General features: G+C 40.5%; 1 protein-coding gene across 2 annotated transcripts in view; it reads right to left on the bottom strand.

Moving 5' to 3' along the window:
- Nucleotides 1-256: 256 nt before the first annotated feature.
- The window catches only part of cdk19.L (cyclin-dependent kinase 19 L homeolog), a 90740-nt gene continuing 63487 nt past the window's right edge, over nt 257-27509 (bottom strand). Inside the window, exons 8-13 of one of the 2 annotated variants that reach the window (XM_018261675.2) lie at nt 25969-26038; nt 25521-25593; nt 10333-10430; nt 9529-9607; nt 4701-4934; nt 257-1078 (exon numbers count right to left, since the gene is read on the bottom strand). In XM_018261675.2, coding sequence (XP_018117164.1) covers nt 959-1078; nt 4701-4934; nt 9529-9607; nt 10333-10430; nt 25521-25593; nt 25969-26038 — 674 coding nt within the window. In that variant the 3' untranslated portion in view covers nt 257-958. The remainder of the gene's footprint in view (nt 1079-4700; nt 4935-9528; nt 9608-10332; nt 10431-25520; nt 25594-25968; nt 26039-27509) is intronic. The other variant, NM_001087254.1, reaches the window with a different exon arrangement.

Here is a 27509-nt window from a genome sequence, read left to right as displayed (position 1 = left end):
ATTTGGGGGGATAGAAGGGCAGAACTGTGCCTAAAACAAGGAGAATCAATGCGGTGAAGCTTGGGTTCATGTTACACACTAACCTTTTAATCCTACATCTTGTTTTAAAATGACTATCATCTACTGCAGTTATTCTTCAGTAAATATTCTTCACACATACCATAACAGAATTTATGAGGTGCATAAAAATATTGCAGATATGTTTTGGTTTGTTCTTTTATACAATTAAGCATTATACTGCAAACCAGGCAGCAGCTGATTCCTATTTACACAATGAGTGATGCAAATTTTATTGTTGGGTTTCCATCAGCTCCAAAGGACACAATTAATGTACACTTACTGTAACTCTGCTGTATAAATGGGTTACTGGTGAGTTATACAAGAACACTACAATTTAATCTACTTCAACCACTCCTGAGTTAAGTCCTGCATTTAAACCAGAGTGTCTCTGGTACAGGCACAAACTTTTTTCCCATTTTTATATATATATTTTTTTAGAATCCTGTTAAAAAAAAAGAAGGATAGGAAATTTGGAACAGTAAAGTTTCCTGTTCTTGACATCTGTTAGCAAAACTGCAATGCTCTGTGAACAGAACGCAGTGCTTAAAAAGGTGCATTTATGTTTTCTTGTCTTGTTTTTAACGATAAAAAACTATACAGAACTACCTCTTTTTCTCTACAATATGAACTCCCACTGAGTAGCCTTATCAAGATAAATAAACCACTGTCATTATTACTGCCAGGAAAAGCTGCACAAAATAAAATCATAAAAAAAATCAAACAGGTAAGTGCTGGCTTTCAATCACATATTCTAACTTATTGTGACTGACGTTAACTCAGGCTTCAGAGAAGATCAGCCAAGGTCGAGGTTCACCAAACATTTGAGGATGGCTATGCAATAGTTCATCAACTAGCCGGAGCCTCTGATGTACTTAGTTTCCTTTTGGTGGTTTTCCTTCTAGTACCTGTGGGACTGGTACTGTGAGCTCTGCTGAGATGTTGTAGAGTAGCCCATGGCATTCTGGGGCTGAGAAGATCCCTGAACATTGCTTTGGTAACCCATACGTGAAGAGGAGTGCTTAATGAAAAAAGAAATGAACATATTATACTATATGTAGTTTTATGTTGATAGCAAAATTGTTCTCATGGCTGGAATTAGGGGTAGGCAGAAGAAGTATGCCTAGGGTGCAACAGTGGGGGGTGCTAGGTTCTAAGCACATACCGCTTCTGTCTTCAGTAACCCTACCCTGTGCATTAGCATAGTAAGACATCAGCAAGCAGGAGAGGAATGGGGGGGTGACGAGTGGGTTGGGAGGTGGCAAAGGTGGGGGCTTGTCTTGGGGGTCCTTACCCATTGGCCTGGCACTGATTATTTTATAGGAAATACTTAGCAATGTTTAAGTGTTTCTTAAACACTAAACACAAAGCACAACTGTGCAGCTTTAATTGCAAACCCCAAATCAATTCACCTGAAACAAAATCAGATCATAAACTGAGATATGTTCATATGAAATTTTAAATATTGTTTTTAGCATAGGCAATATGGAATGCTAAAAGAAGCTAGCCTTGATATATAAGTATGTCGTTTCCACTGAGACACAGTGGATTACACAGAGAAATATTAAGATGTCGGTGTCACACTCCCTGTGGGGTTGTTCATTAATTCAGTCACAGAAAATTAAGATTGGAATACTTTCTTTATGTCCTTCATGTCAATCCCAAAAGATAATCACATCTATATCACTGACCTTTAGTCAAGGAGTGGTTTACCTTTCAACACTTTTTCTGGTTCAGTTATTTTCAGATAGTTTACCAAAAATACTTTTTTCAATCACTTTCCTAATCTATATAATCACTTTCCACAATCTATTTTCCTAATATTGAAGTTTAAAGTGTATTTTTCACCTTCGTATTTCTTTCTGAATCAGCTCTGGGACGGGGGTAACCCACTCTGTAACTGTTCTAAATTGATACATTAGTTGATACACTTCTTATCTTTGGCCCTGCTGAGCACAATCCCTGAGTTTCATTAAAGGAATCTGTTATAATTGATACGATAGTTGCCTATATTGTAGTTATGTCTGGGTTGACCCGAAACCCGTGGTGACCTGCCAACCAATTGTGGGTTGGGGTTTAGTGCGGGCCTGACTGGGGAAATACACTCCTCCCCTACTCCTGAAGATTGCCTGTCTTGGAACCAGAGGGAACTCCAAAAAGATTCACTGTTACTTTAAGGTTTGTGCAAGCAGGGACAAACCCTTGCATGTTTATTTGCAGATAATGCAACATTTCGGGATTGTACCCCTTGTCAAGCACGCCTTTGAGTGCCAATATTTTTGGAGTTGTCTGATTTGGAGGGTGCCGATCCCTCCATCACCGTGCACCAGGCATCCATTACAGAAGGCCAGGGTGTGCGAGCGGTGCCTCTTTTCCTGAATTGGAACCAGAGGCACGCACAGAAGTAGAGTACAGAGCGAGAAGGTGTGGGTACTGGTTGAGTGGGGATCCTACAATGGTAACATTTTGCGGATTAGGGTCAGATGCAGGGGAAGATTTTGTTGGTTAGAGTTGGATGCAGGTAAAGATTTTGTGGGTTTGGGTGCAGGTTGAGTTTTTCCTGACCCGCACATCATTATTTTAGTCTACAGATGTTGCTGAGAAATGTATCAACTAATGTAGCAATTGTAACAGTTCAGACTCTGCACCTGATTTCCTGAGCTGCAAGACTGAAACAACAGGAACATTAAACTTGAATTTTCGAAAAATTGCCAAAAATAAAACATTGAAAGCAACTGTTCTGGTAAACAATCTGAAAACAACTGAATTTAAAAATGTGAACAACCCCTTTAAGTTCATGCTTATTGGGAACAAGAAAACAATGCAGAAAGCATTATAAATCCAGGTGTACAAAAGAAATCATAGGCAAGCATACATTCAATTAGTCTTCCATTTCTTATACACATGTAGCAAGTAATAAACAGAGAAGAAAAAAGCACAACATTTTATTGTGGTCACAGAATCTGACAATTTTGAGCCACAAATGTGTAATTTTGTAACTGGTGTTTTAAATTTAAATACCGTACTGATTTTATTTAAATAAAAGCTTCTGTAGATTCTCTCAATCTGTTTTCTTTAGTGGACTTTAGATATGGACTCATTACTTCACTTTAGGACTGTCCAGAGTTTTGTCTTCCATCATTCCTGGGTGCTTTAAGGTATTGTCTTGTCATAAGCATGATCTGAATTTTATATGTGGCACTGTACTAAAAATCTCTACTTTCATCTCATCTGTCCACAGGACCATCATCCAGAAAGAATATAACTTTTTTAGGTGGATTTGACAAACTGTTGTAGGCCTTATGTTTCAGCAGTATGTTTCCTACCCTAGAGTTCCATTTCACCGATTTGGTGATGGATGGTCCAACTGATGGATGGAACCTGCAACTGATTTGAATTTAAAGTAAAATTAAAATATTTGTAATCTTCTAAAGTGCCATTAATTTAGTAGCACAAAAGAGAAAAAGATTAACCCTTAAAGTTGCACCACCCCATTTGATTTAGGGGTGGTGCTCCCTTATTCAGGCTTACTTGCATGCCATTAATTTAGTCTGCTAGTAATGTTGTTCTACTTCAAATGAATGCCATAGCCTTGATTTTTTCTGCCTGTACTGGTGTGTTAGATTGTTACTATTCTCCTAATAAAATGGCACTTGCTCTACACTACTCGTATTGCAATTCAATACCGAGCGTGGAAGCCTTACTGTGCTATTTAAGGAAACCTGATTATGTTTCGTTTGTAGCTATTATTGGTTCAGGTGAACTTGCTGACAGGTTTAGTATTACCTGGAAGGGATGAATCACCCACCTGAACTGGGAATATTCCTGCCATATAACATAAACCCTACGACTCAAAGTGATACAAAATACAAAATACCAGCAATTTAGATATCAAGCGACAGTAAAGTTGGGCAAAAGGTTTAATCCCATACACTAGTTGTTTTTCTCAAGAAGTGGATATGCTGTTTTTCTTTGAAAACGCTACATTTGCTACAGAATGAGAGACCGACAACTGTAGTAATAGTTCCCCTTCAGAACTATTGCCAACAATGTGCTAATGCACCACCATAATCCACAGTGCTTTACAGTAAATGGGTGTATGCAAGGTTACATAGAAATGCAAGCAATAAGTGATTCAAGAGGCAAATAATAGTTCCCCTTCAGAAGTTACCTCGGAGTTCCATGACCAGTATAAAAGCACTCGGCCTTCGGCCTCGTGTTTTTATATGGTCATGAAACTCCTCGGTAACTTATAATATCCTTATATTTTACAAGAGGGGGTACTTTATTCACTATATAAACGCCACTTAGTGATGTCATCGGCTATAATAGGCGCTTAGTGATGTCAGTTCTGTCACATGACTCACTGAAACGTGTGTATTTTAATAAATAAAGTACCCTCTGTTGCAATATATAAGGATAATTCCATGACCTGTATAAAAGCACTCGGCCTCCGGAACTCCTCTGTAACTTATAATATCCTTATATTTTACAATAGGGGGTACTTTATTCACTATATATAAAGATTGTGGCAAATTATTATGCAGTGCACCATATTCCCTTGAAATCACATACATTGAAATGTAAATTTGCCTCATCCAGCAGCAATATTTGCCCATACTGATATCATAACACTTCTGCACCTGATAATCTGAAGGCATCAGAGAGGGTCCACTAGAGTTATTGGCTGAAGGCCCCATGCGAGGCTTCTTATTCTGAGGTCCCTGGTTAAGACTGGAGTCTTGACTGTGCTGGAGTGTGGCTCCAGCTGTTCCTCCTGTACCATTTGTCTGGCTGCTGTTTTGTTGCTGCACCTGCTGCTGAACTGTAGTCTGCTGCTGAGTTGCCGTTTGTTGTTGGTGCTGATTCTGTGTCTGCTGATTGTAAAGATGGAATGTATTACAATTAGATTTGAATACAGAATAGTAAAGGACAGACCATTCCCCCCTCTATTAAATATTAAGCTTACAGATATATTTAGACATTCTTTGAGGGCTTTGGTGATTTTACCCAGAATGAAATATCAGTGAACTGATTATGATGCTTTTGAAGCTATAGGCAGAGCGCCTTATGTACTTTACAGAGAAAAGGTCTTGATGCTAGGTGAAATATGTTTTGTTTGACAAATAAAAGGGTAATAAAGGTTAAGTAGCAAACCCTCTATATTTTGTATTTGTTTTGCAGTCCAATTGTAAGTAACTTTGCTAGGTAGTTAAGGAGTTAAATCTTAACCCGAGGCACACACAAGCAATTCTTTTGTCTTCATTCAATCATTACTTTTCTCCCCAGGTCAATAGGATGCAGAATGCAGTGGTACAAATAGATTTTTTTTCTTACACTAATTGAATATATAGACCTATAACGTTCAGACCACGTTCATTTTTGTAGTAGAGACATTGTCCTGTTTCAGCTATTTATTGACAGGTAAGTATTGATGTACTGAATTCCATGAAAGCCGGAATAGCCACAAAGATATATTTCAGTTGACCTTTTGTCCTATGATATCAATGGCCCATCTCCATTCCTATACATATATAGAATAGGAACCATACTTGCACCACTGCCAGGATGCTGCTCATGTAGAATAAGGAAGGTGAATGCTAAAAAAGACAACTAATATTATACTGATAAGGCATGCCTCTGTGCATGTAATACTGGTAAAGCAAATCTTTTAAAATAATTATTGCCAGGTACATAAGCAAGACAACAGTCTACAATCAGACATTGATACAGAGAAGTACCTATATAGTTATTAGTTGTATCATTTTGATGATATCTAAGTTAAGCACGCATATGAAATTCTGATGAAGTGCTGATTACTTTCCAGTTCTGTAGCCTTTATTTACAATGAAAAATAGCAATGGTCACAAAGAGGCAGAGGCAATTCTGAACACGATGATGCTCCTGAAATACCACCTGGCCACGAAAATCCACCTATCACCAAATCTGATATTTTCAGGCTTGAAATATGTCCCAGTGGAAGAGAGGATATCCCTGTATGTAGACGATATCCTCCTTTATCTGGTGGACCCGGGCCACTCCTTAGCAGAGGTGCTAACTATCTTTTCCCATTTTACAATGTATAGCGGCCTTTGCATAAACTGGTCTAAGTCGGTAATATTTCCTTTAGAACCCATCCTTGATCCGCAACAAACAGCAGACCCCCGCCTGAAGTGGGTCACACGCTTTAAATACTTGGGATTAATATCGATCTCGACCCTGAACAGTTTATACCACTGAACATAGTCCCAATCAACCAACAGCTGTCTAATTCCATGCAGGCCTGGGGGCCCCTCCCGTTAACGCTGTGGGGCAGAATAAACATACTAAAGATGGTATTCCTACCAAAATACTTGTACCTGTTCCACAAATCGCCGACCCCAATACCCAAACAAACATGTAACTCCATTCAAGCAATGATAACGCCCTTTTTGTGGAATAACAAAGGAGCTAGAATCTCCTCCACTAGGCTGATGGCCCTCCTACACCAAGGGAGGTCTGAGCCTACCCAATTTTAATCTCTACTACATCACTGCCCAATTTAGCTATATTAATTGGTGGTTAACTCAGGATTTAGACAATCCTAATGTCATATTACAAGCCAGGCTAGTAGGATCACTGGAGACCCTAAGGAATTTTGTGTACAGAAAGCCCATGGACTACCCAGCATTGCCTCTCTGTATGAAAGCCCCATATACAGCCTGGGTGGACATTGTGAAGCTAACTAAAGTCAAAGCTCCAATGCTTACCCCAATGCTACCCCTATGGAGGAACTCCCACTTGCAGCAGTTTTACAAATCAGAGGCCATGGGCTATTGGACCTCGAAAATCATTAAATATTTTGGAGACATTACAGTAAATGCGAGGTTTATAGACATGGTAACATTGAGGGATAAGATTGCAACTCCCAATTTACCCATGTATCGTTACCTCCAATTAAGGGCCAGAGGAGCTAGAAATGGCAGAACCAAAGGTCCTGGCACAACTAAGAAAGGAAGACACCACTAAAATGGTCTCCCACTTATATTCACTCCTCCTGTCCCCCTCTGCTTCGCCATTTCAGTCAGCTTATAGACAATGGCAGGTGGACATGCCCAGCCTGAGTGAAGACCAGTGGGAAGAGGCAACGGGCAGACTCTACCAATTCTTGATAAGCTCAAGAGACAGGCTAATACAATATAAATTTCTAATGAGGGTATACCTCACTCCTAATAGGCTCCACAGAATAGTGAGATTACCCCTCCCTACATGCAAAAGGTGTGGGGTGGTAGACTGAATTTATTGGCATATGGTATGGTCATGCCCGATTATATCCAGATACTGGATGAAAGTCACCACGTACATAGTAGAGGCCTTGTCACTACCCCCATTAGTTGACGATATAGTTCCGGCCAGCAGTACCAGTATATTAACCTGAACCTTACTCTTCTATGCCAAGAAACTACTAATTATACACTGTATGGCCCCCCACACTCCTAAAAGAGCAAATTGGATTGGGTATGTGAATAAGATGCTCCCGTTAATTAAATTAACATATGAGGCCAGGGGCCAACCCAATAAATTTGAGAGAATATGGGGTGTCTGGTTAGAAACGCATATGTTAGCATTACCATGATGATACTATATGCCTTGACAAATACAATGCTGTATAATGTACAAATTAATGTGTTGATATCACTGCTGCTGTACCTACCCTTCCCTTGCCCCTTCTTCCTTTCTTCGTAAAATTATGAAGAATGACAATGTTTTTTTGGCACAAAATCCTGCATGATAAGTAAACTCATGCAGGTTTCTTTTAAAGATTGCCTGTGCTGAAAGGCATGAACAATTTTATATCGCCCCCCCCCCCAAATTAATGAAAACACTGTTAAGAGGCAATCTTTATTTTGTCCTAGTCTTTATATCACAAACTGCAGCACTCAATATATAGCATTTGCCAAAATGTAAATTTAGTGAACTACTATTGACTTCTGTTAAAACTATTCTGATAATTAATGCATGATGAAATCCACCAACATTTGTATGGAAAGTGGAAGAGTTAACATAAACAGGCAGGCCTTCTTAATAAATCACACATTTGAGCCTCTGTGATACATATTGATACCTGTAAGTGATCTATAATGCAATTTTTCTGCTGTGTAGTGTGAATTTAAAATGATCATTAGAATTATGGCTTGTAATTTTATCTCCATGTCAACAATCAGGAAAAAGAAATAGTAAACGCATTAGTAAATCCAAGGGTTTAGTGGACTGTGGTAGCAGGAGAAAAATGTAATCCCAGACTAACCTTCAAGAGAATAATGCTATTTAAAAATGACCTTTATTCATCATCAGATTATTATGTTGATGCTTTCACATATAAATGTACTTGAAACCCCTTTTCTGCTGAGTAAGCAGGACTGCCTTCACTCTAAAATATTTATACATTACAGCTTATAGAATGCAAACCTACTGTATTAGATCAGGATTGCTCATCCACAATTCCTGAGTGCTGTGTTTATATATTTACGAAAGATACCCTCAAAAAAACAGTAACGTAAAATACACACAAGTGCTGTTAACAATTCTCAATTTAAAGTAATACACTAATTACAGAGAAAGAACTACTGAACAGCTCCATAAAATATCTATCTTATCTAAGCATTACCATAATATAACAGATCAAAGCACATTTTCTTTCCAGGGCTGTGAAACACCACATATGCTCAGGCCTAGCAGGCCAGATATTGAGGGAGGGGGGCATTATGTTTATAAAATATATACTTAGCAATGGTGTGAATATCCATGTTATTTACACTTCCAACAGATTATTACTTTACTTTCCTCATGATCAGCCACATATCATATGTTTCCGTCACAAACGCATTCAGTTAAAATACATGTTTATATCTGCAGTGCCCAAACGGGAAAGATATATAGATACTCCGTTCATCCTGTGTTAATTAGTAAGCTATTCTTGGAACCACTTAAAAACAATCAATATTCTGCTAGTGAAAGCAAGCCTGTTAAAACTCTGTTAATTAACTTGACATCCTGTATCTGCAAAGCAGCCTCCATGTTAAACTGCCCCTACCCTGGGGATCAGCAGACCAATGCTTGTACAACTTCTAACATATCTAGTAAGACATCACAGGATAGGAAGGTGTAGCAAAGCTAAAACAGGTGGGCTACAGTTTTCCAAGCTTAAAATCCTATTTTTGAGGAGTATTATAGAAGATAACAGAACTGCACTGAAGTACTGGAGAGTCTTTCTAAGACTACACAAACAACTAGCACACAGTCTAAATGGACTCACTTTCTAGGTGATCCAAAAACATTTGGAAAGCGCTGATGAATTTTTAATTAATTTTCAATTTAAGAAAATGTTTTTTTTCTTCGAGATTCCCCAGTGTTCCGTAGAACATATTTCCAAGTAAACAGTATAGGAGACAGGACAACAGAAATAAAGTCGACAGGACCACAGATATATACCTTCTCAGCTTTTTCTTCTGGTTCATCTTCATTTAAAAATTCTCGTTTTGGATATGGAATCTGGCACCCTGCGAAAACACTAATGCAATGCAGTCAATAAATACAAAATGAACAGCAAGTATGAAACATATGTTTTTATTTATTTCTAAATTATCTTAAATCCTGAGACTGAGCTGAATCCCAAAATTTCGAATCTCAAAAACTTTGAAATTCGAATTCATAAAGACCAACCAAAATTAAATCAAAGGTTTTTTTTGGCCAAATAGGTTCGTTTTCGAATCAAAGTCGTTTTTCCCCCCAAAAAACTTTGATTTTTCAAAGTCCACCAATTGACTCCAAATAGGCTCTAGTAGGTCCCCCATAGGCTAAAACAGCATTTCGGCAGATTTTGGATGGCGAATGCTCTAGGTCTATTTTTAAAGAGCATGATAGATTTCAAATTCAAATCAAATTTGGACTATTCCCTAGTCAAAGAACAAATTAGCTCGAAATTCAAATTTTTTTAATTCAAATTTTCACTTCAGCCTTTGATAAATCTGCCCATAATTGTTGATATGGTACATCTCACGATCAAATAGAATTTGAAAAGCAAAGAATGGATGCCGTGCATATAACTAATCTGCAATATCAATAGTTAATGCTATACTAAACTAGTTTAAATACTGTACTCCAAATAATTTGTATACTTAGCAATGCTGGCTTTGCATTTAGTAAATCTTTTTAAGAAGAAAAAAACCTGGGAAAGAATTTGGCAAACAATAAAGAAAGTATTAGGAAATGTGCTTTTACAGATCATATACATACTCAGATGTGGGTAAAGGGTCTTCTTGGAAATAGAGATCCTGTAATGCCTGGTCTGAAGTGATTCTTTTGGTAGGATCCATAGTCAGAAGCTTCTGAAGCTAAGTAAAACCAAATAGATTAGATGATTCCTATGAATAACTTTCCTATATCAGATATCCTACAGTTCAACCTTGTAGTATATTTTATTTAGGGGGTTATTTACTGGTCGAGGTTTTTTTGGGCAAAAACTTGAATTTTTACAGGAAAAAAAATCTAGAATTTTTCAAGATGTATTACACCCGAAGCTGCAAAAAGTCCAAATACTAAAATCACCCATCTCAAACCTGTTAAGGTCAAGTAGAAGTCAATGGTAGATATCCTTTAACAATTTTAAGACATCAGTATCTGCGCTGGGTTTTGTCTGACAATCCAAAAAATTCTGGGTTTGCGGGAGATAACCTAAAAAAATCAAGCAACTCGGGCGTCGAATCTGAAACATTTGTACAATTTGAGTTTTTTTGCTAGAGTTTATAGAGTCTTTTCCTGCACCATATTTTTCAGTTATTATATTAATAAATAAGTTAAAATCATGGTTGGGAAGCTTGGTTTAATAAAAATATTAGATAAATATGAGTTTTAGTAAATAACCCCCTAAGTGTTTAGTCAATATTTAGTTAGGTTAACTTAAATATTAACTGACTTAATGGGGACAGGTTGCACATTGACAGGTTGTGGACTATAGGGATTTGTTGCTGCCTCCTGAGCTACTAATACAATTGAAATGTCCTTGTCTACAATAGTGCTTATATTTAAAAAACTAATTAATACAAATATATATATTTATATATAATTGGGGTAATTTATAGGGTAATATCCCATTATGCCTAACCAAATGTACCCTGTATATAATTTTATTTTAACAGTACCTCTAGCGATTATAAACACTGGACTAAATAGTGTTGGTTAGGGTAAGGGCACACGCTAAGATAGCCTTCCCGCCGGCTAGAATCTAAATCACTGGCTGGATGGCACTCGGAACGATTAGTTTTCCAAAATTGCCTGAAGTTGCCTCACGAGGAAGCACTCCGAGTGCCATCCCGGGGAGATTAGTTGGCCGAAGAAAAGGCGGTTTGTCATCATGCGACAAAATCTCCCCAAATCTCCCCTTACCCAAAGAGGTGGAATGCCTCCCACATTGAAATATACTGTGTTTACAGAAAGAGTACACAGATTATAGCATCAAGACAAATACATACTGTCTTTACACATCCATTGTATTTTATAAAAGTTTTTAACCCTTTAAGTGCCACAGAACGTAGAATCTACGTTCTGTGGAAAAGTAACTTGAAATGCCACAGAACGTAGATTCTACGTTCTGCAGCACTTCCGGGTTCTGGAGCGGAGGAGCGGCTGTTAGAGCCGCTCGCTCCGTTCCGCATCGATCCCCTGCCCCTAGGCAACGAGCAGAGCAGGGGATCGAGTGGCCCCTGGGGCGCGATCGCCCAGGGGCCCAAAAACAGCAGCAGGCACGTGTAATTTACGTGTCCTGCTGCTGCAGCCTACACCGCGCTGGATATCTCCGCCCCCACAGCACAGGCACACAGAGGACGTCGCAGATCTCTTCCTGAGGCCCTTCCAGATCGCCTGCAACAGTCTCCAGCGATTTTTTCAGGTTAGTGCAACAATTACACACACAAACACACCAACACACACTTATTACAGTAATACACACTTAGATTCACACTTACACACACTTACACATACATTTTTGGGGATTGGGGGGGTCACTTACACTCACTGCACTTACACACATGTGCACACGCACACACGCGCACATAACATGTAATTTACCATTTGTACACACGCACATACATGGCATTGTGGCTTTTTTTTTTCTTTTCTTATCGCATCGTTTCTTTTTTTGGCTGAAAAAAATGTTTTATTGCCATTACGAATAGCGTATTCGCTAACCGTACTGTGCAATATCTTTTTTATGTTATTTTGGTGATTATATTGCAATTTTGGGTATTTTGGTGTATTTTTAGCCATTTTATTGAATTTTTAGCCATTTTATTGCATTTTCAGCTCTGCGTATGTTGTGTTCACTTGTTTCTAGCCGTATAACCTGTTTGGCCCAGCTAAAATATTCAAACTGTGATTCTGACGGCCGATAACACTAGTCTGGAAAAAAAACATTGATTTTTGTGGTTTTATTGGATTTTTTTGCATTTCACTCTTTACTGCCTTATTTTGTTTTGCCTTGTAAATTTTATTTACTATATATCCATTTGGGGGTCTCTGTGCGCCACATAGTTTGGTATATCTATGCATATTGGGCATCAAAGTGTTCAGTAGACCCCTGGCGTTCATATTTAGGATGTTTTATGCTGATACGTTACGAAATGTGGGGCATATAATGGGGTAAAATTCAAGCTTTGTGACGATTTTCAGAAATTTCATAAAAACCGTTATGTTCAGCATTGCTTTGCAGTTTGGCAGTTTACAGTAGAAACATTTATTTACCCATATTGTATTCGTCAGAATGTGTACTTTCTGAAAATATATGGTTTTCTGGGGTCTCTGTACTGTTAGGGGGTCTAATGTCGCATAATACACACACCAGGTGCTCAAATTGAAGCAGCCAGCGCGTCAGCCGTGAAAATGTATATACACTATTGTCATTTGGGGGTCTCTGTACGCCACATAGTTTGGTATATCTATGCATATTGGGCATCAAAGTGTTCAGTAGACCCCTGGCGTTCATATTTAGGATGTTTTATGCTGATAAGTTACGAAATGTGGGGCATATAATGGGGTAAAATTCAAGCTTTGTGACGATTTTCAGAAATTTGATAAAAACCGTTATGTTCAGCATTGCTTTGCAGTTTGGCAGTTTGCAGTAGAAACACTTATTTACCCATATTGGATTCGTCAGAATGTGTACTTTCTGAAAATATATGGTTTTCTGGGGTCTCTGTACTGTTAGGGGGGTCTAATGTTGCATAATACACACACCAGGTGCTTATATTGCAGCAGCCAGCGCGTCAGCCGTGAAAATGTATATACACTATTGTCATTTGGGGGTCTCTGTACGCCACATAGTTTGGTATATCTATGCCTACTGGGCATCAAAGTGTTCAGTAGACCCCTGGCGTTCATATTTAGGATGTTTTATGCTGATACGTTACGAAATGTGTGGCATATAATGGGGTAGAATTCAAGCTTTGTGACGATTTTCAGAAATTTGATAAAAACCGTTATGTTCAGGCATTGCTTTGCAGTTTGGCAGTTTGCAGTAGAAACACTTATTTACCCATATCAGATTCGTCAGAATGTGTACTTTCTGAAATATATGGTTTTCTGGGGTCTCTGTACTGTTAGGGGGGTCTAATGTTGCATAATACACACACCAGGTGCTTATATTGCAGCAGCCAGCGCGTCAGCCGTGAAAATGTATATACACTATTGTCATTTGGGGGTCTCTGTACGCCACATAGTTTGGTATATCTATGCATACTGGGCATCAAAGTGTTCAGTAGACCCCTGGCGTTCATATTTAGGATGTTTTATGCTGATACGTTACGAAATGTGTGGCATGTAATGGGGTAGAATTCAAGCTTTGTGACGATTTTCAGAAATTTGATAAAAAACCGTTATGTTCAGCATTGCTTTGCAGTTTGGCAGTTTGCAGTAGAAACACTTATTTACCCATATTGGATTCGTCAGAATGTGTACTTTCTGAAAATATATGGTTTTCTGGGGTCTCTGTACTGTTAGGTGGTCTAATGTCGCATAATACACACACCGGGTGGTTATATTGCAGCAGCCAGCGCGTCAGCCGTGAAAATGTCTATACATATTGTCATTTGGGGGTCTCTGTGCGCCACATAGTTTGGTATATCTATGCACATTGGGTATCAAACTGTTTAGTAGACCCATATGTTTATATTTAGGATGCTTTATGCTGGTAATGATACATGGACAATACGATGCTGGAAAGTTGAAGCTTTGAGGCAATTTCCAGATATTTCACCAAAACCGACAACTTTGGGAAAGCCTTGCGACTCAGTAGTTTGGAGCAATAAGGCATGGGTACCCATTTTAGATTCTGTAGAATGTGTACTTTCCCAAAAATGTATGGGTTTGGGGGGTAAACATATATTTCTGTGTTTTTACCCCACAAAAATGCAGTCAATGTGTTGATTTTTCATTAGCTGAAGTTACCCACGGGACTGTTTGTATGCGCTAACTTCATTTTGGGGCCTCTAAATGCCAGATACTTTGGTAAACCTATGAACAATGGCCACCAAACTGTTCGGAGGAACCCTGGCAATCATATTTAGGGTGCTTTTTTCTTGGTGCATAACGATACATGGGTGATATGGTGCTGAGAAGTTGAAGCTTTGAGGAAATTTTCAGATATTTCACCAAAACCGACAATTGTGGGAAAGCCTTGCGACTCAGTAGTTTGGAGCAGAAAGGCATGGGTACCCATTTTAGATTCTGTAGAATGTGTACTTTCCAAAAATATATGGGTTTTGGGGGGTAAACATATATTTCTGTTTTTTACCCCACAAAAATGCAGTCAATTTGTTGATCTTTCATTAGCTGAAGTTTACCCACGGGACTGTTTGTATGCGCTAACTTCATTTTGGGGCCTCTAAATGCCAGATACTTTGGTAAACTTATGAACAATGGCCACCAAAATGTTCAGAGGAACCCTGGCAATCATATTTAGGGTGCTTTTTCTTAGTACGTAATGACACTTGGGTGATATGGTGCTGGGAAGTTGAAGCTTTGAGGCAATTTTCAGATATCTCACCAAAACCGACAATTGTGGGAAAGCCTTGCGACTCAGTAGTTTGGAGCAGAAAGGCATGGGTACCCATTTTAGATTCTGTAGAATGTGTACTTTCCAAAAATATATGGGTTTTGGGGGGTAAACATATATTTCTGTTTTTTACCCCACAAAAATGCAGTCAATTTGTTGATCTTTCATTAGCTGAAGTTACCCACGGGACTGTTTGTATGCGCTAACTTCATTTTGGGGCCTCTAAATGCCAGATACTTTGGTAAACTTATGAACAATGGCCACCAAAATGTTCAGAGGAACCCTGGCAATCATATTTAGGGTGCTTTTTCTTAGTACGTAATGACACATGGGTGATATGGTGCTGGGAAGTTGAAGCTTTGAAGCAATTTTCAGATATTTCACCAAAACCAACAACTTTGGGAAAGCCTTGCGACTCAGTAGTTTGGAGCAATAAGGCATGGGTACCCATTTTAGATTCTGTAGAATGTGTACTTTCCAAAAATGTATGGGTTTGGGGGGTAAACATATATTTCTGTGTTTTTACCCCACAAAAATGCAGTCAATGTGTTGATTTTTCATTAGCTGAAGTTACCCACGGGACTGTTTGTATGCGCTAACTTCATTTTGGGGCCTCTAAATGCCAGATACTTTGGTAAACCTATGAACAATGGCCACCAAACTGTTCGGAGGAACCTGGAAATCATATTTAGGGTGCTTTTTCTTGGTGCATAACGATACATGGGTGATATGGTGCTGAGAAGTTGAAGCTTTGAGGCAATTTTCAGATATTTCACCAAAACCGACAATTGTGGGAAAGCCTTGCGACTCAGTAGTTTGGAGCAGAAAGGCATGGGTACCCATTTTAGATTCTGTAGAATGTGTACTTTCCAAAAATATATGGGTTTTGGGGGGTAAACATATATTTCTGTGTTTTTACCCCACAAAATGCAGTCAATGTGTTGATTTTTCATTAGCTGATATATTATTCAAATTGCAGGTGAGTGATTGCTCACCAAAGTTAATCACATCTCAAAGGAGATAATTAACTGATTAAAATACAACTGTCACTTAAATTAAAGTGCACTTAAATATGAAGTGTGAGAATTGTCTGAACAGAAACCAGGTCTGGGGATACTGAGCAAAGTACCCCATCTATTGCCCACTGGTCAGCAAATTCTTTCAACCGACCAGTAAACACTGCTTGGGTGTACTCTGCTCGGATGCGGGAACGCACCAGCACTCGGAACAAGACCTCTGCTGGCAGAGGATTCCCACCTTCCAAACATTGCTTTCTAGATTTATGGATGACTAATTTAGCTAAAGCCAGGAGCAAGTTGGAGAGAAGGTCTTTCTCTTTATTGTCCCGGGATACTGGGTGTCCAAAAATATAAACATGAGGGGAAAAGTGTAACCAGAAACTGCAGGTAAAGCTTCCTCAAAAGAGCCAATAGAGGTTGCAGTCTGGCACAAGTAAAATAAGCATGAAACACAGACTCTCCTTTGCCACAGAATGGACAAGCAGCTGGGGAGTCTGTAAAACGAGCTAAATACTCTCCCGTGCTCAATGCCACCATGCAGCACTTTCCAACTCAAGTCTCCAGTTGGTCTAGGCACCAAACTGGAATAAAGAGCTCGCCACTGAGGTCTTTCACCCTCATTAAGCACACGTCTCCAGATGGTATCATATCGGGAGATGAGGGCAAGGAAGTGTACAGTGTGAAGCATTAGAGAGTACAACAGCTTTCTTGTTATATCATGAAAGCGTGTCAATGGAAAATTCTCCAACTGGCTCAAGTTGGGGGAAGGAGGTGCTTGGGGGGATTGACGGGTTTTAGGTGCTATTATTATGTCTGGAGGTGAGGAGTTCCAAGGTGGACGTGGCTCTCCAGCATGTAAAACCCCATCAATGAAGGTGTGAGAATCAGGAGAGATTGTGTCCTTGATTTCCTTGAGAAGACGGTGTGGAACCCTAGTGGTGAGGAATCCCATGCGTTGCATAACTGCTTGAGAGTCCACCCAATCTGATTTCTCAAAATCCAGGAGATCTCCAACTCTGGTTAACCGAGCCTGGCAAAGGCGACGTCGGATGCTGATGGATTCTAACATCCTAGTCTTAAAAGATGGATTGTAAAGTAGGGGCTCATTTAGAATGTCTTCCCCTTCAATGGCTCCTTGCCTTAACACGGATACCATGCTCCAGGTCTTTAGCGTGTCTTGGTAGTAAGCCGGCAGGGTTGAAAGGTTTCTTAGGAAACCCTCAGGTTCAATTATAAACAATTGCCGGTCATATCCCATATTTCGTACCTGGCGATAAAAACTCGATGCTAGAGTACACCACTGTGGAGAAGGATCTGCATACAAGTATCTCTGTATTTGCTGGAGACGGAAGGTGTGCACTTGAGAACGTATACACACGACTCCCTGCCCTCCCTCTTTCAATGGGAGGCTTGAGACACCTGCAGAAACCCAATGCTTTCCCTATCCAGAGAAAGTCCAGTAACCTTCTCTGGATCTTAGCAATGAATTCTTGAGTTGGGCTAAGACATATCAGCCGGTACCAGATCTGAGAGGCCACCAGCTGATTAATCACCCAAAGCTCTCCCCCTCATAGAAAGTACTTTAGCAAAACCCTTCCACTTTCCAAGGCGCGTTAGAACACACTCCTCAAGTTCAATGAAATTCTGTGAGACAGGATACTCCTCAGCTGATAGGTAGACGCCCTAAATATTTAATGATTTTACTCTCCCACGAGATGTCACGAAAAGCAGGAGGCAGGAAATCTACCTTTAGAGAACCCTCCAGAAGGCCTGAGCTCTTGGACCAGTTGATCCGGGCAGATGAGGGCAGCAGCGTAGACTTCTTGACACTCTTGTGCCCGCTCAAGATCAACTAGGTCCTGGGCCACAAGAATTACATCATCAGCGTAGGCTGAGAGAACCACCCTCATGTCGGGTTCTTTGAGCACCAGTCCCGTGAGCCTTTTCCTTAAGAGACACAGGAAGGGCTCAATGGCCAGCGAGTACAATTGTCCCGACAAGGGGCATCCTTGCCGAACTCCTCGTCCAAAGGCCAGAGGTGCAGTCAGAGACCCAGTTGATTTTAACTAAACACTCTGCAGAGGCATACATTGTTTTCAGGTAGCCCCACAAACTGTGGGCCAAAGCTATAGGCTTGCAGAGTGCCTATAAGATATTGGTGATCCACCCTGTCAAATGCCTTCTCTTGATCCAGAGAGAGAAAAGCAAGAGATAGACCAGTCCTTCTCGCAAATGTAGTAAGTCTCGGATTAAAAAGACATTATCAAAAATTGTCCGACCGGGACTGTATAGGGACTGGTCAGGGATGAATCACCTCTGCCAGCACAGATTTGAGCCTAAGTGAGATAGCTTTGGCCACGATCTTATAGTCTGTGCTAAGCAGTGAGACTGGTCTCCAGTTCTTAAATAAGACGGAGATCCCCCTTCTTAGGAAGTAGTGATACACTGCTCGGCGACACGAAAGTGGCAACTCACCTTTCTTGAAGGCCTCAGTTAGGACCCTATGGAAATCAGGGCCCAGAGTATCCAGAAGACTGGAAGAACTCTATTGGTCAGTCTGTCAAGCCCAGGAGATTTATTGTGGGGCATTAAACGGAGTGCTTGAGAGAGTTCATCTAGAGTGATTGGTGTTTCAACCTCTCTTTTCTCCTCTCACTGACCACTGGAAGCCCATCCCATAGCTCCTCACAGGCATCTGGAGAGATGGGATCTGGAGAAAAAAGGTTTTGATAGAAGGACCGGGCTCTGTCCCGGATAGCCTCTGGATCCTCAAGGGGGGTTCCATCCTCCGCAAAAAGGCATGTGATTTGTTTTTCGGTTCCCCTTCTTCTTCTCCAGAGCATAGAAGAATCGCGAACCACGATCCATATCACATAGTAACTGCATCCGGCTTCGCACAAAGGCACCACGAGCCTGTCGTTGTTCATGTTACGCAGCGCTTCTTTCCTTTCTAGATATTCACACTGAAGGGCTTGGTCTTCAGAGCCTGATAGCCTTTGCTCAAGATCAAGCACCTCCCCATTCAGTGCCTCAATCTCTGCATTGCGCTGCCACTCACACTTTTGGTATACTCTTGACACAAGAGCTTTAGGTGAACCTTGCCTACATCCCACCACTGGTTCAATGTGGCAAATTCATCCTGAAGAGCCTCCAGCCTCTCCACGTATCCCGGACTGACTTTGCAAAACCTCATTTCTAATAAACTGTTGTTAAAGTGCCAGTAAGCAGCTTTTGGCAGAGATGGTGCGATTGACATTCTCAGGGATACACAATTGTGGTCTGAGAATGGTGCCAATCTAATGGTGCTCGACTGGGCTCGTGACATGAGATGGCTCGATATATATATCCTATCAATCCGGGATTGAGAAACATGACATCTCTCACCCTGACATAGGTAAAGGCAACAGTCTCTGGGTTCTGTTCTCTCCAGACATCAACCAAGGAGAAATGAGCAATTAGTTTTCGCAAAACGGACTCAGACGAGTCTCTTTTCTTGGGTACATTGCATCTCGAGCATCAAGGGTGTAATTAAAATCACCCCTATAATCAAGGCTTCATCAGAGTCAATTGTCTCCATGTAGGCTGACAAACTTTCAAAGAACCGTGCCTCTCTGGTCTGGTAGTAGGAGCATACACATTCATTAGATTATATGTTTACCTGACTCCCGGACCCGAAGATGCAATAGACGGCCAGGGATGACAGAGGTAGCACTCAGGACCTCTGGCTGGAAGGAATCTGAGAAAAGGGTCACCACCCGCATGATGTCCAAGTGAGGTGATTAAAAAGACCTTCCTTCCATCCAGATTCCAGCTTGCTTCAAGCTCTGGAGTGGTGTGGGTCTTTGGAGGAAACTCACAGAGTACCTCCTTGACGAAGAAAGGAGAGTACCTGAAACATTCGGAAAGGATTCCGACAGCCATTAGTATTAAGTGTGCTTATACTCAAGGCCATTACTGAGTCTTAGGAAGTGCTTTAACCTTCATCAAGGTCTGATGAGACAAACATTTTTTGTGAAACTTCATTATACGGAGATATTCCGCTGTTCCATAGTTCTTGGCCTCTTTTATGTCCTTAATGTATTGTCTCACAGAATTGATAACTAAAGGCAAATCATGCCATTCTCCAGAGCCATGTGCATCTTCTTCTCTAATTTAACACCAAGGGTGCTCTCAAGAAACTTTTTGAGTTCCTCAGCAGGGATGATTGGGGTAGAAGGATTTGCCACTCCTATGTCAACCTCTTTCAATGTTCCCTCATCCATGAGCTCTTCCTGGCTAAGGGATTGATAATCTCCCTCTCCACTAGAGCTTTGAGAATCTCTCCACAAGTTGTTACAGGAAAGTATCAGAATCACTTTTCTGGAGACCCCGCAATGGCTCAGGTGTTCCTCAACTTCACTTGAAACACATTTGGAAGTGTTTGACACAGGAGCAACAGAACTAATTAGCTCCCAGCAACAGGTAGAGCTTTGGAGGCTCGATGGTTAGCCTCTGCCCTCTCCACTACCTCCTGTGCTTTCTGGATGGCAATAACATTTGGGTCAGTTGAAGACAAGGGAGCAGAGATTTTAGCATGAACAGTAGAGGTTGTCTGGCTACCCTCCTCCGTATTTACAACTCCACCCTCACCATCCTTCCAGCAGTTTTATCTGCAGTGTCCTGTATGGGGGTTAGCCCAATATTCTCCCCACCTGGAGTGAAATACCTTGAGGCACTAAAAACTTAGGCTGGTTGCAGTTCCCAAATCTCAGCACTTCAGGAACACTGACTGCCCATCTGCAGGAGTCTCATTAGGTGTCTCTTTACACGCCAAGGGAAGATCTTCCAAATGATTTTGAGGCAGATACTGCACCCCTGACTCTGTGGGGAAACCAACACTGCCATGTTCAAGGCCATGCAGACCATTAACCTCATTATTCCCACCTGGTCTGGAGGCAAGAGTGCATGGTCTGACACCGGTTGATCGTGACCAACAGTTGGGCCAGACAATGTCACCACATGAGGAGCAGAAGTTTTGCTGCCCTTTTTACCCTTGGATGGGGGTGCCCCATCATTAACCACTGATGCCATTCCTCAGGTACCAGCCAGTTTGATTTAAATTTCCTCTTTTTTCTTGGCATCTGAAGAGGAAAGGCCACTATCTGCCCCAACCCCAACAGGTGTTGCAATCATGGGTACCCCCACACCTTCAGGGGTGCCATAACAGGGGTACACTTTTTTGTGGTAGGAACAACTGTGACCCTGGGGAAGCTTTGACATGTTTTTCCCCTTCTCTTTTGCCGCAATTGTAAGACATGCTGCAGCCTTAGATGTTCTTCAGTGAAGAAGGGGAGGTTTGATGTTGTAGAGGTGGGTTGTGTAACAGCCACCTTGAGGTTCTTTAGTGAAGGAGATATCCCCTTTGAGGACCCTGCTGAAATAGTCCCAGCAGGATAAGATGTTTTATTTGAGGCACTGGGAGCAGGAACAGGGGCTGTGGTCTTATTTGCCCTTTGGGCAACTCTGGCGAGTGTGCCCCAGGTTCTTGCAAAGGAAGCACCTCACTTCCTCTGTGCTGTAAAAATTTTTATACAGCACCCTTCAAATGGAACCCGAAAGACCCCTCAATAGTGTCTTGCCCCGAGGTAAAAGTAGTTGCAACCTGCCTTTTAAAGGAAAGGACGTGCTCAGTCTGCTCTCCTTACATCCCAGGGGAATTCTAGACATATTTGATTTTAACTCCCCAAGGCTTGCTGGTGGGGTACAATAAGTGGTCTTGCAGGAAGGGGGCACATTAGATAAAACCACCTTGTGCCCAATCCTTCCAGGGGTTCTACAGGGACATAACTCCCTCCACTGTGATACCCTCTGTACCAGAGCATGCACTGCAGTTAGCGTACGGGCAAAGATTATGGCTTTCCCATACATTTTACTTGCTGCCACTACTGCAGAGTGGCCCACCACTTCAGCTGCAGCCTTTATATAAGCCTCTATGCATGAGTGCTTGACATTAGGCATCTGACCCCATGCTTCCTTGTAAGCTTCTCTACCCAGCAGTGACTTGGCTTGGGTTGCTGCCAGTAGCTACCGCGTGTGCAAATGTTTTAGCAGGGGTCACATTGGCTGCAGCAGCAGAAGTAGAGGCAATGGGGCTTTTTGACATGGCTCTGACTGGTGTTTCCTTGCAGAGCTACATCTGGGTTTTTCTGGTCCTTTTGCTTTAGAACCAAGAGATGTTTTTTTTATAACTTTCCTTTTTATTCCTCCATTATTTTACACAACACCACACAAAAAGAAAGCTTTATACTATTGATTAACAAAAAAGTTTTAAGTTGAGAAGCTGTGGCAGGGAGAGGGTTAATGTGAGCAGGTGCCTGGGAGCTGCACTGCTGCTGCTGGAAAAGATTTTATATTTATACTTATATTAAATCCTTCTCCCTTTAGCTTTCTCTCCTCACAGAACTGAGTGCAAAATCAAAATACCCACTCAATCTGTACAAAAATTAAACAATTTGTGCTGAAACAACAGAAAAATGCAAATGAAACTGACACCCAGGTGCGGGGGAGGGTAGGGGTCTAACAGTGAGTTTGTAGCCCAGAGCAAGTGAAGGGAACTGGGCTAGGAATCACTCACCTTCAGGGTCAAAGAAAATCGATTTTTAGTAAAGAAAATCAACTCAAAACTTCCCAAATTTCACCCACAAGTGGACAACACATTCACACACCAAGTGATAACAAAAAATCCTGTCTCAAACAGGAATTTCAATGCTTAATTCAGCACTAAACAGAGAGCTTTCTCCTGTGTGTTGATTTTTCATTAGCTGAAGTTACCCACGGACTGTTTGTATGCGCTAACATCATTTTGGGCCTCTAAATGCCAGATACTTTGGTAAACTTATGAACAATGGCCACCAAAATGTTCAGAGGAACCCTGGCAATCATATTTAGGGTGCTTTTTCTTATACGTAATGACACATGGGTGATATGGTGCTGGAAGTTGAAGCTTTGAGGCAATTTTCAGATATTTCACCAAAACCGACAATTGTGGGAAAGCCTTGCGACTCAGTAGTTTGGAGCAGAAAGGCATGGGTACCCATTTTAGATTCGATAGAATGTGTACTTTCCAAAATATATGGGTTTTGGGGGTAAACATATATTTCTGTGTTTTTTACCCCACAAAAATGCAGTCAATTTGTTGATCTTTCATTAGCTGAAGTTACCCACGGGACTGTTTGTATGCGCTAACTTCATTTTGGGGCCTCTAAATGCCAGATACTTGGTAAACTTATGAACAATGGCCACCAAAATGTTCAGAGGAACCTGGCAATCATATTTAGGTGCTTTTTCTTAGTACGTAATGACACTTGGGTGATATGGTGCTGGGAAGTTGAAGCTTTGAGGCATTTCAGATATCTCACCAAAACCGACAATTGTGGGAAAGCCTTGCGACTCCAGTAGTTTGGAGCAGAAAGGCATGGGTACCCATTTTAGATTCGGTAGAATGTGTACTTTCCAAAAATATATGGGTTTTTGGGGGTAAACATATATTTCTGTGTTTTTACCCCACAAAAATGCAGTCAATGTGTTGATCTTTCATTAGCTGAAGTTACCCACGGGACTGCTTGTATGCGCTAACTTCATTTTGGGCCTCTAAATGCCAGATACTTTGGTAAACTTATGAACAATGACACCAAAATGTTCAGAGGAACCCTGGCAATCATATTTAAGGTGCTTTTTCTTAGTACGTAATGATACATGGGCGATATGGTGCTGGGAAGTTGAAGCTTTGAGGAAATTTTCAGATATTTCACCAAAACCGACAATTGTGGAAAGCCTTGCGACTCAGTAGTTTGGAGCAGAAAGGCATGGGTACCCATTTTAGATTCAGTAGAATGTGTACTTTCCAAAAATATATGGATTTGGGGGGTAAACATATATTTCTGTGTTTTTACCCCACAAAAAATGCAGTCAATGTGTTGATTTCTCAGTAGCTGAAGTAAAGTCCTGAACAATTTGGATGTGCTAACTACATATTGGTGTCTCTAAATGCCAGATACTTTGGTAAACCTATGCATAATGGGTATCAAATTGTTCAGTGGACCCCTGGCAATCATATTTCAGGTGCTTTTTCTTGGTACTAATATATTTTGGGATATGCGGAGCAGCAAAATAAAACCTTTGAAATGATTTTTCAGAATTTTGAATTTTTTGTTGAAAAACGCTATGTTCAGACAAGCTTTTATGTTTGGTAGTTGGAGTAGAGAGACATAGTTACCCATTTTGTAATCGGCAGAATGTGTACTTTTCAAAAATGTATGGTTTTCTGGATAAACCTACGGTTTCAGGATTTTTTGCCTTGGAATCTAAAGCATGCCGTTTTCTGCCTTAGTGCTTCAAAATTCGGTAATATACTGCCGGAGTTTTTGCTGTACAGAAATCCTAATCTCCTAAAACTATACATATCTGGTATTGGCACGTTCGAGAACATAAGGCTTTCCAAATCAGTTGGATTTTCATCTGTAAAATGAAATATTTTTCTGGTATAAATTGATATACGATGAAAAATGGTAATTTTTCATTTTTTTTTGGTATTTAGCACTATAAATTTTATTGCACAGGTGGAAATACATGAAACAGATTTAGAAAGCTCAGTTTCTACCGAAAAAAACAATGTATAGTTTTCCTAGGTAAACTATAGGTTTCCCCTCAGAAAATGCCCCTAAAGTGAGAGAGCACAAAATGTTTCAAAAACGGCTGGCATTTCGCGTAACCAAAATGTGAAATTCTGCTGGCACTTAAAGGGTTAAAGTCTCCCTTTTATTTTTATTATGTTGGTGCCAATTTTCCCTTAAACAAAACATCAAAAAATAAGTAAACCCTCAGTGCCCATATTAAATGCATTATATTAGGTGCACTTGCTGGGGAGGGTTGACTGATATAACTTAATAGTAATGTGTTTTATACTTATAGTATATACATACATACATTAGTGTTTGGCCTGCTTAAAATTCCCATTAAATGAGTCACCATCTACAGTTGTCCATGCAGGAGGTATGTCTTACATCATTAGGATCTATAAGTGTTAGAGTTATTGAGCTTACATAGAACTGTTATAGAATCCCTAAAAATACCTGTATAGTTTGTATAAGCGCTGTATACTTAAATACAGTGACACATATAGACTGGGTTGCCACCTTTGCCAAGGTGTAAAGCACAAAAAAAGGGGCACAACTACAACATTTGGTTGATAGCATAAGATACTAGTTAATAAATATTATGCGAGTATCATTAAGGTGTTAATAACTCATAACCTTCCTAAAGTATCATAATCCACTTTAAAGTATCAAACACGGGAAAGGCGTCGTCTTATATGAACTTACCAAGAGAAAGACTTTGCTGTCAGGCTTCACTTTATGTTTTTCCATGTATTTAATTAGACTGCTGTTTGCATACCTGTAAAATATAAAAAAAATTGACATGCATATATTTGATCCAAAATCTGATTTTTAGACATGGTCATAATTGTATGTCCTTCCAGGAAAAATTTAAATCTGGACCCCTGTAACCATGGATCTGATTAGCAACTTGTTATTCCCCACCACACACACTCACTCACTAAACTCTTAAGGTGGCCATACACCAGCCAATAAAAGCTGCCGACAGACCGAGTCTGTATATGGGGCCCTCCGACGGACTTTCCCGAGCGATATCGTCGTTTGGACAAGACTAAAAATCCTATTAGATTGTGAACTGCATCTGTTCGTTGATGCAGTCCCCGCGATCTGACCACCCGTTTACCATCCATGCAGCACAATATTTTGTGCTTACGTTGTTCTTCTGAAATCTTTTTGAAGTGTGGGATATTCTGGCATCTTTCTGATATCTTCCCAGTCTTTATCTAAGAGGCAATAAAAAAGATCAATGGATAAAATATCAGTACATAGTAAAAATGTCAAAGCGACCAATAGCACAGAATTATTTATATCTTCCAAAGGCAAGAAGCCAACATCCCTAGTCTTATTTCACTTTTTACGCTACTGTCTTTGTACAGCAAGTTTCATGTAAATTAAACCAGTGACATAAGCAACACTTCTGTAGAACAATGGTGTATTACCAGTGATGTAACTATAGAGGAAACAGACCCTGCAGTTGGGGAAGGAACCAGGGTCATGGGGTCAGTTTCCTCTATAGTCACTCTACTCCATTGGTTCCCTGACCAGTGGCTCGGGAGCAACAACCCTTTGGATGTTGCTCCCAGTAGCCCTAAAGCGGGTGCTTATTTTTAAAATCTTGGCTTGGAGGCAATTTGCATAAAAATCAGGTGTACTGCCAAACAGAGTCTCCTGTAGGCTGCTAATCCACATAGGGACTAACAAATAGCCATTCACAGCCATATTTGGTACCCCCAAGAACATATTTCATGCTTGTGTTGCTCCCCAGCTCTGTTTACATTTGAATGTGGCTCATGGGTAAAAAAGGTTGGGGACCCCTGCTCTACTCACTGAAAATTTGGCATGTAAGGTTGTTATTAGATAACAATGCTAATGTTTTTTTTTTATCAAACTTAATGTTCACAGCAGTTCTGGAAAATCAAGGTCCTTTTGTCAATATGCAACAGGCTTCACAAATTTTTTGTGGAGAAACATTGGGCCAGATGCAATTTGACAAAAAAAAGCTTTTTCAGCAATTCCAGTTTTTCTCATAGAACAAGATGCAATATAAGAGAAAGTGTATCAAACTTTTACACATAAAAACTAGAACTGAATTCGGAGAAAAGTTTTTTCTCCTCAAATTGAATCATGTCCTTTTATTTCACATTAGATCTTGTGCAATTCTATTCAGTTAGTAAAAAAAATACATTTAACTTGTCATATGGAAATCACTTTTTACATCCAGCCCCTATGTCTTATCATATAGATGCATGGGAATGCAACTGTCATCCAAACAGTGGGGGCAGATCAATGGTGCCACATGCTGGAACTGTGTCAGGCCTTCAGATATCCATCAGAGACCCATCTAATAGTTCGATTAAACTGGAAGAGAGTCTGCTGAGTTAATATATGTACTAATGTCTTTAAAGACAGCTCTGGGGGGCGGAGCTAACCGCCATGCTGATCGGTCGCACTATCTGAGCGCTCCGTGTAGCGAAGCCATACCACGGTGAATTGCGGGGCCTCCTGTTTTTCAAACATCGCCACAAATCTTCAGCGACCCCAGAGGACCCTACAGATAGCAACATGACCAGTGCTAAGCAACGTGGGTCACAGAGAGATTTTTTCAAACGCCAAGCGCCTGGCCCAGATAAAAACCAAGATGGCGCTGGCTCCCCTTCTAGTAGTCCGGAACAGAAAACGGCCACTTCTCATGCC

This window comes from Xenopus laevis, chromosome 5L (genome assembly GCF_017654675.1).
Source record: "Xenopus laevis strain J_2021 chromosome 5L, Xenopus_laevis_v10.1, whole genome shotgun sequence".
Lineage (NCBI taxonomy): Eukaryota > Metazoa > Chordata > Amphibia > Anura > Pipidae > Xenopus > Xenopus laevis.
Note: the sequence above shows the minus strand (reverse complement) of the source record. Positions and strands in the feature narration are given on the sequence as shown.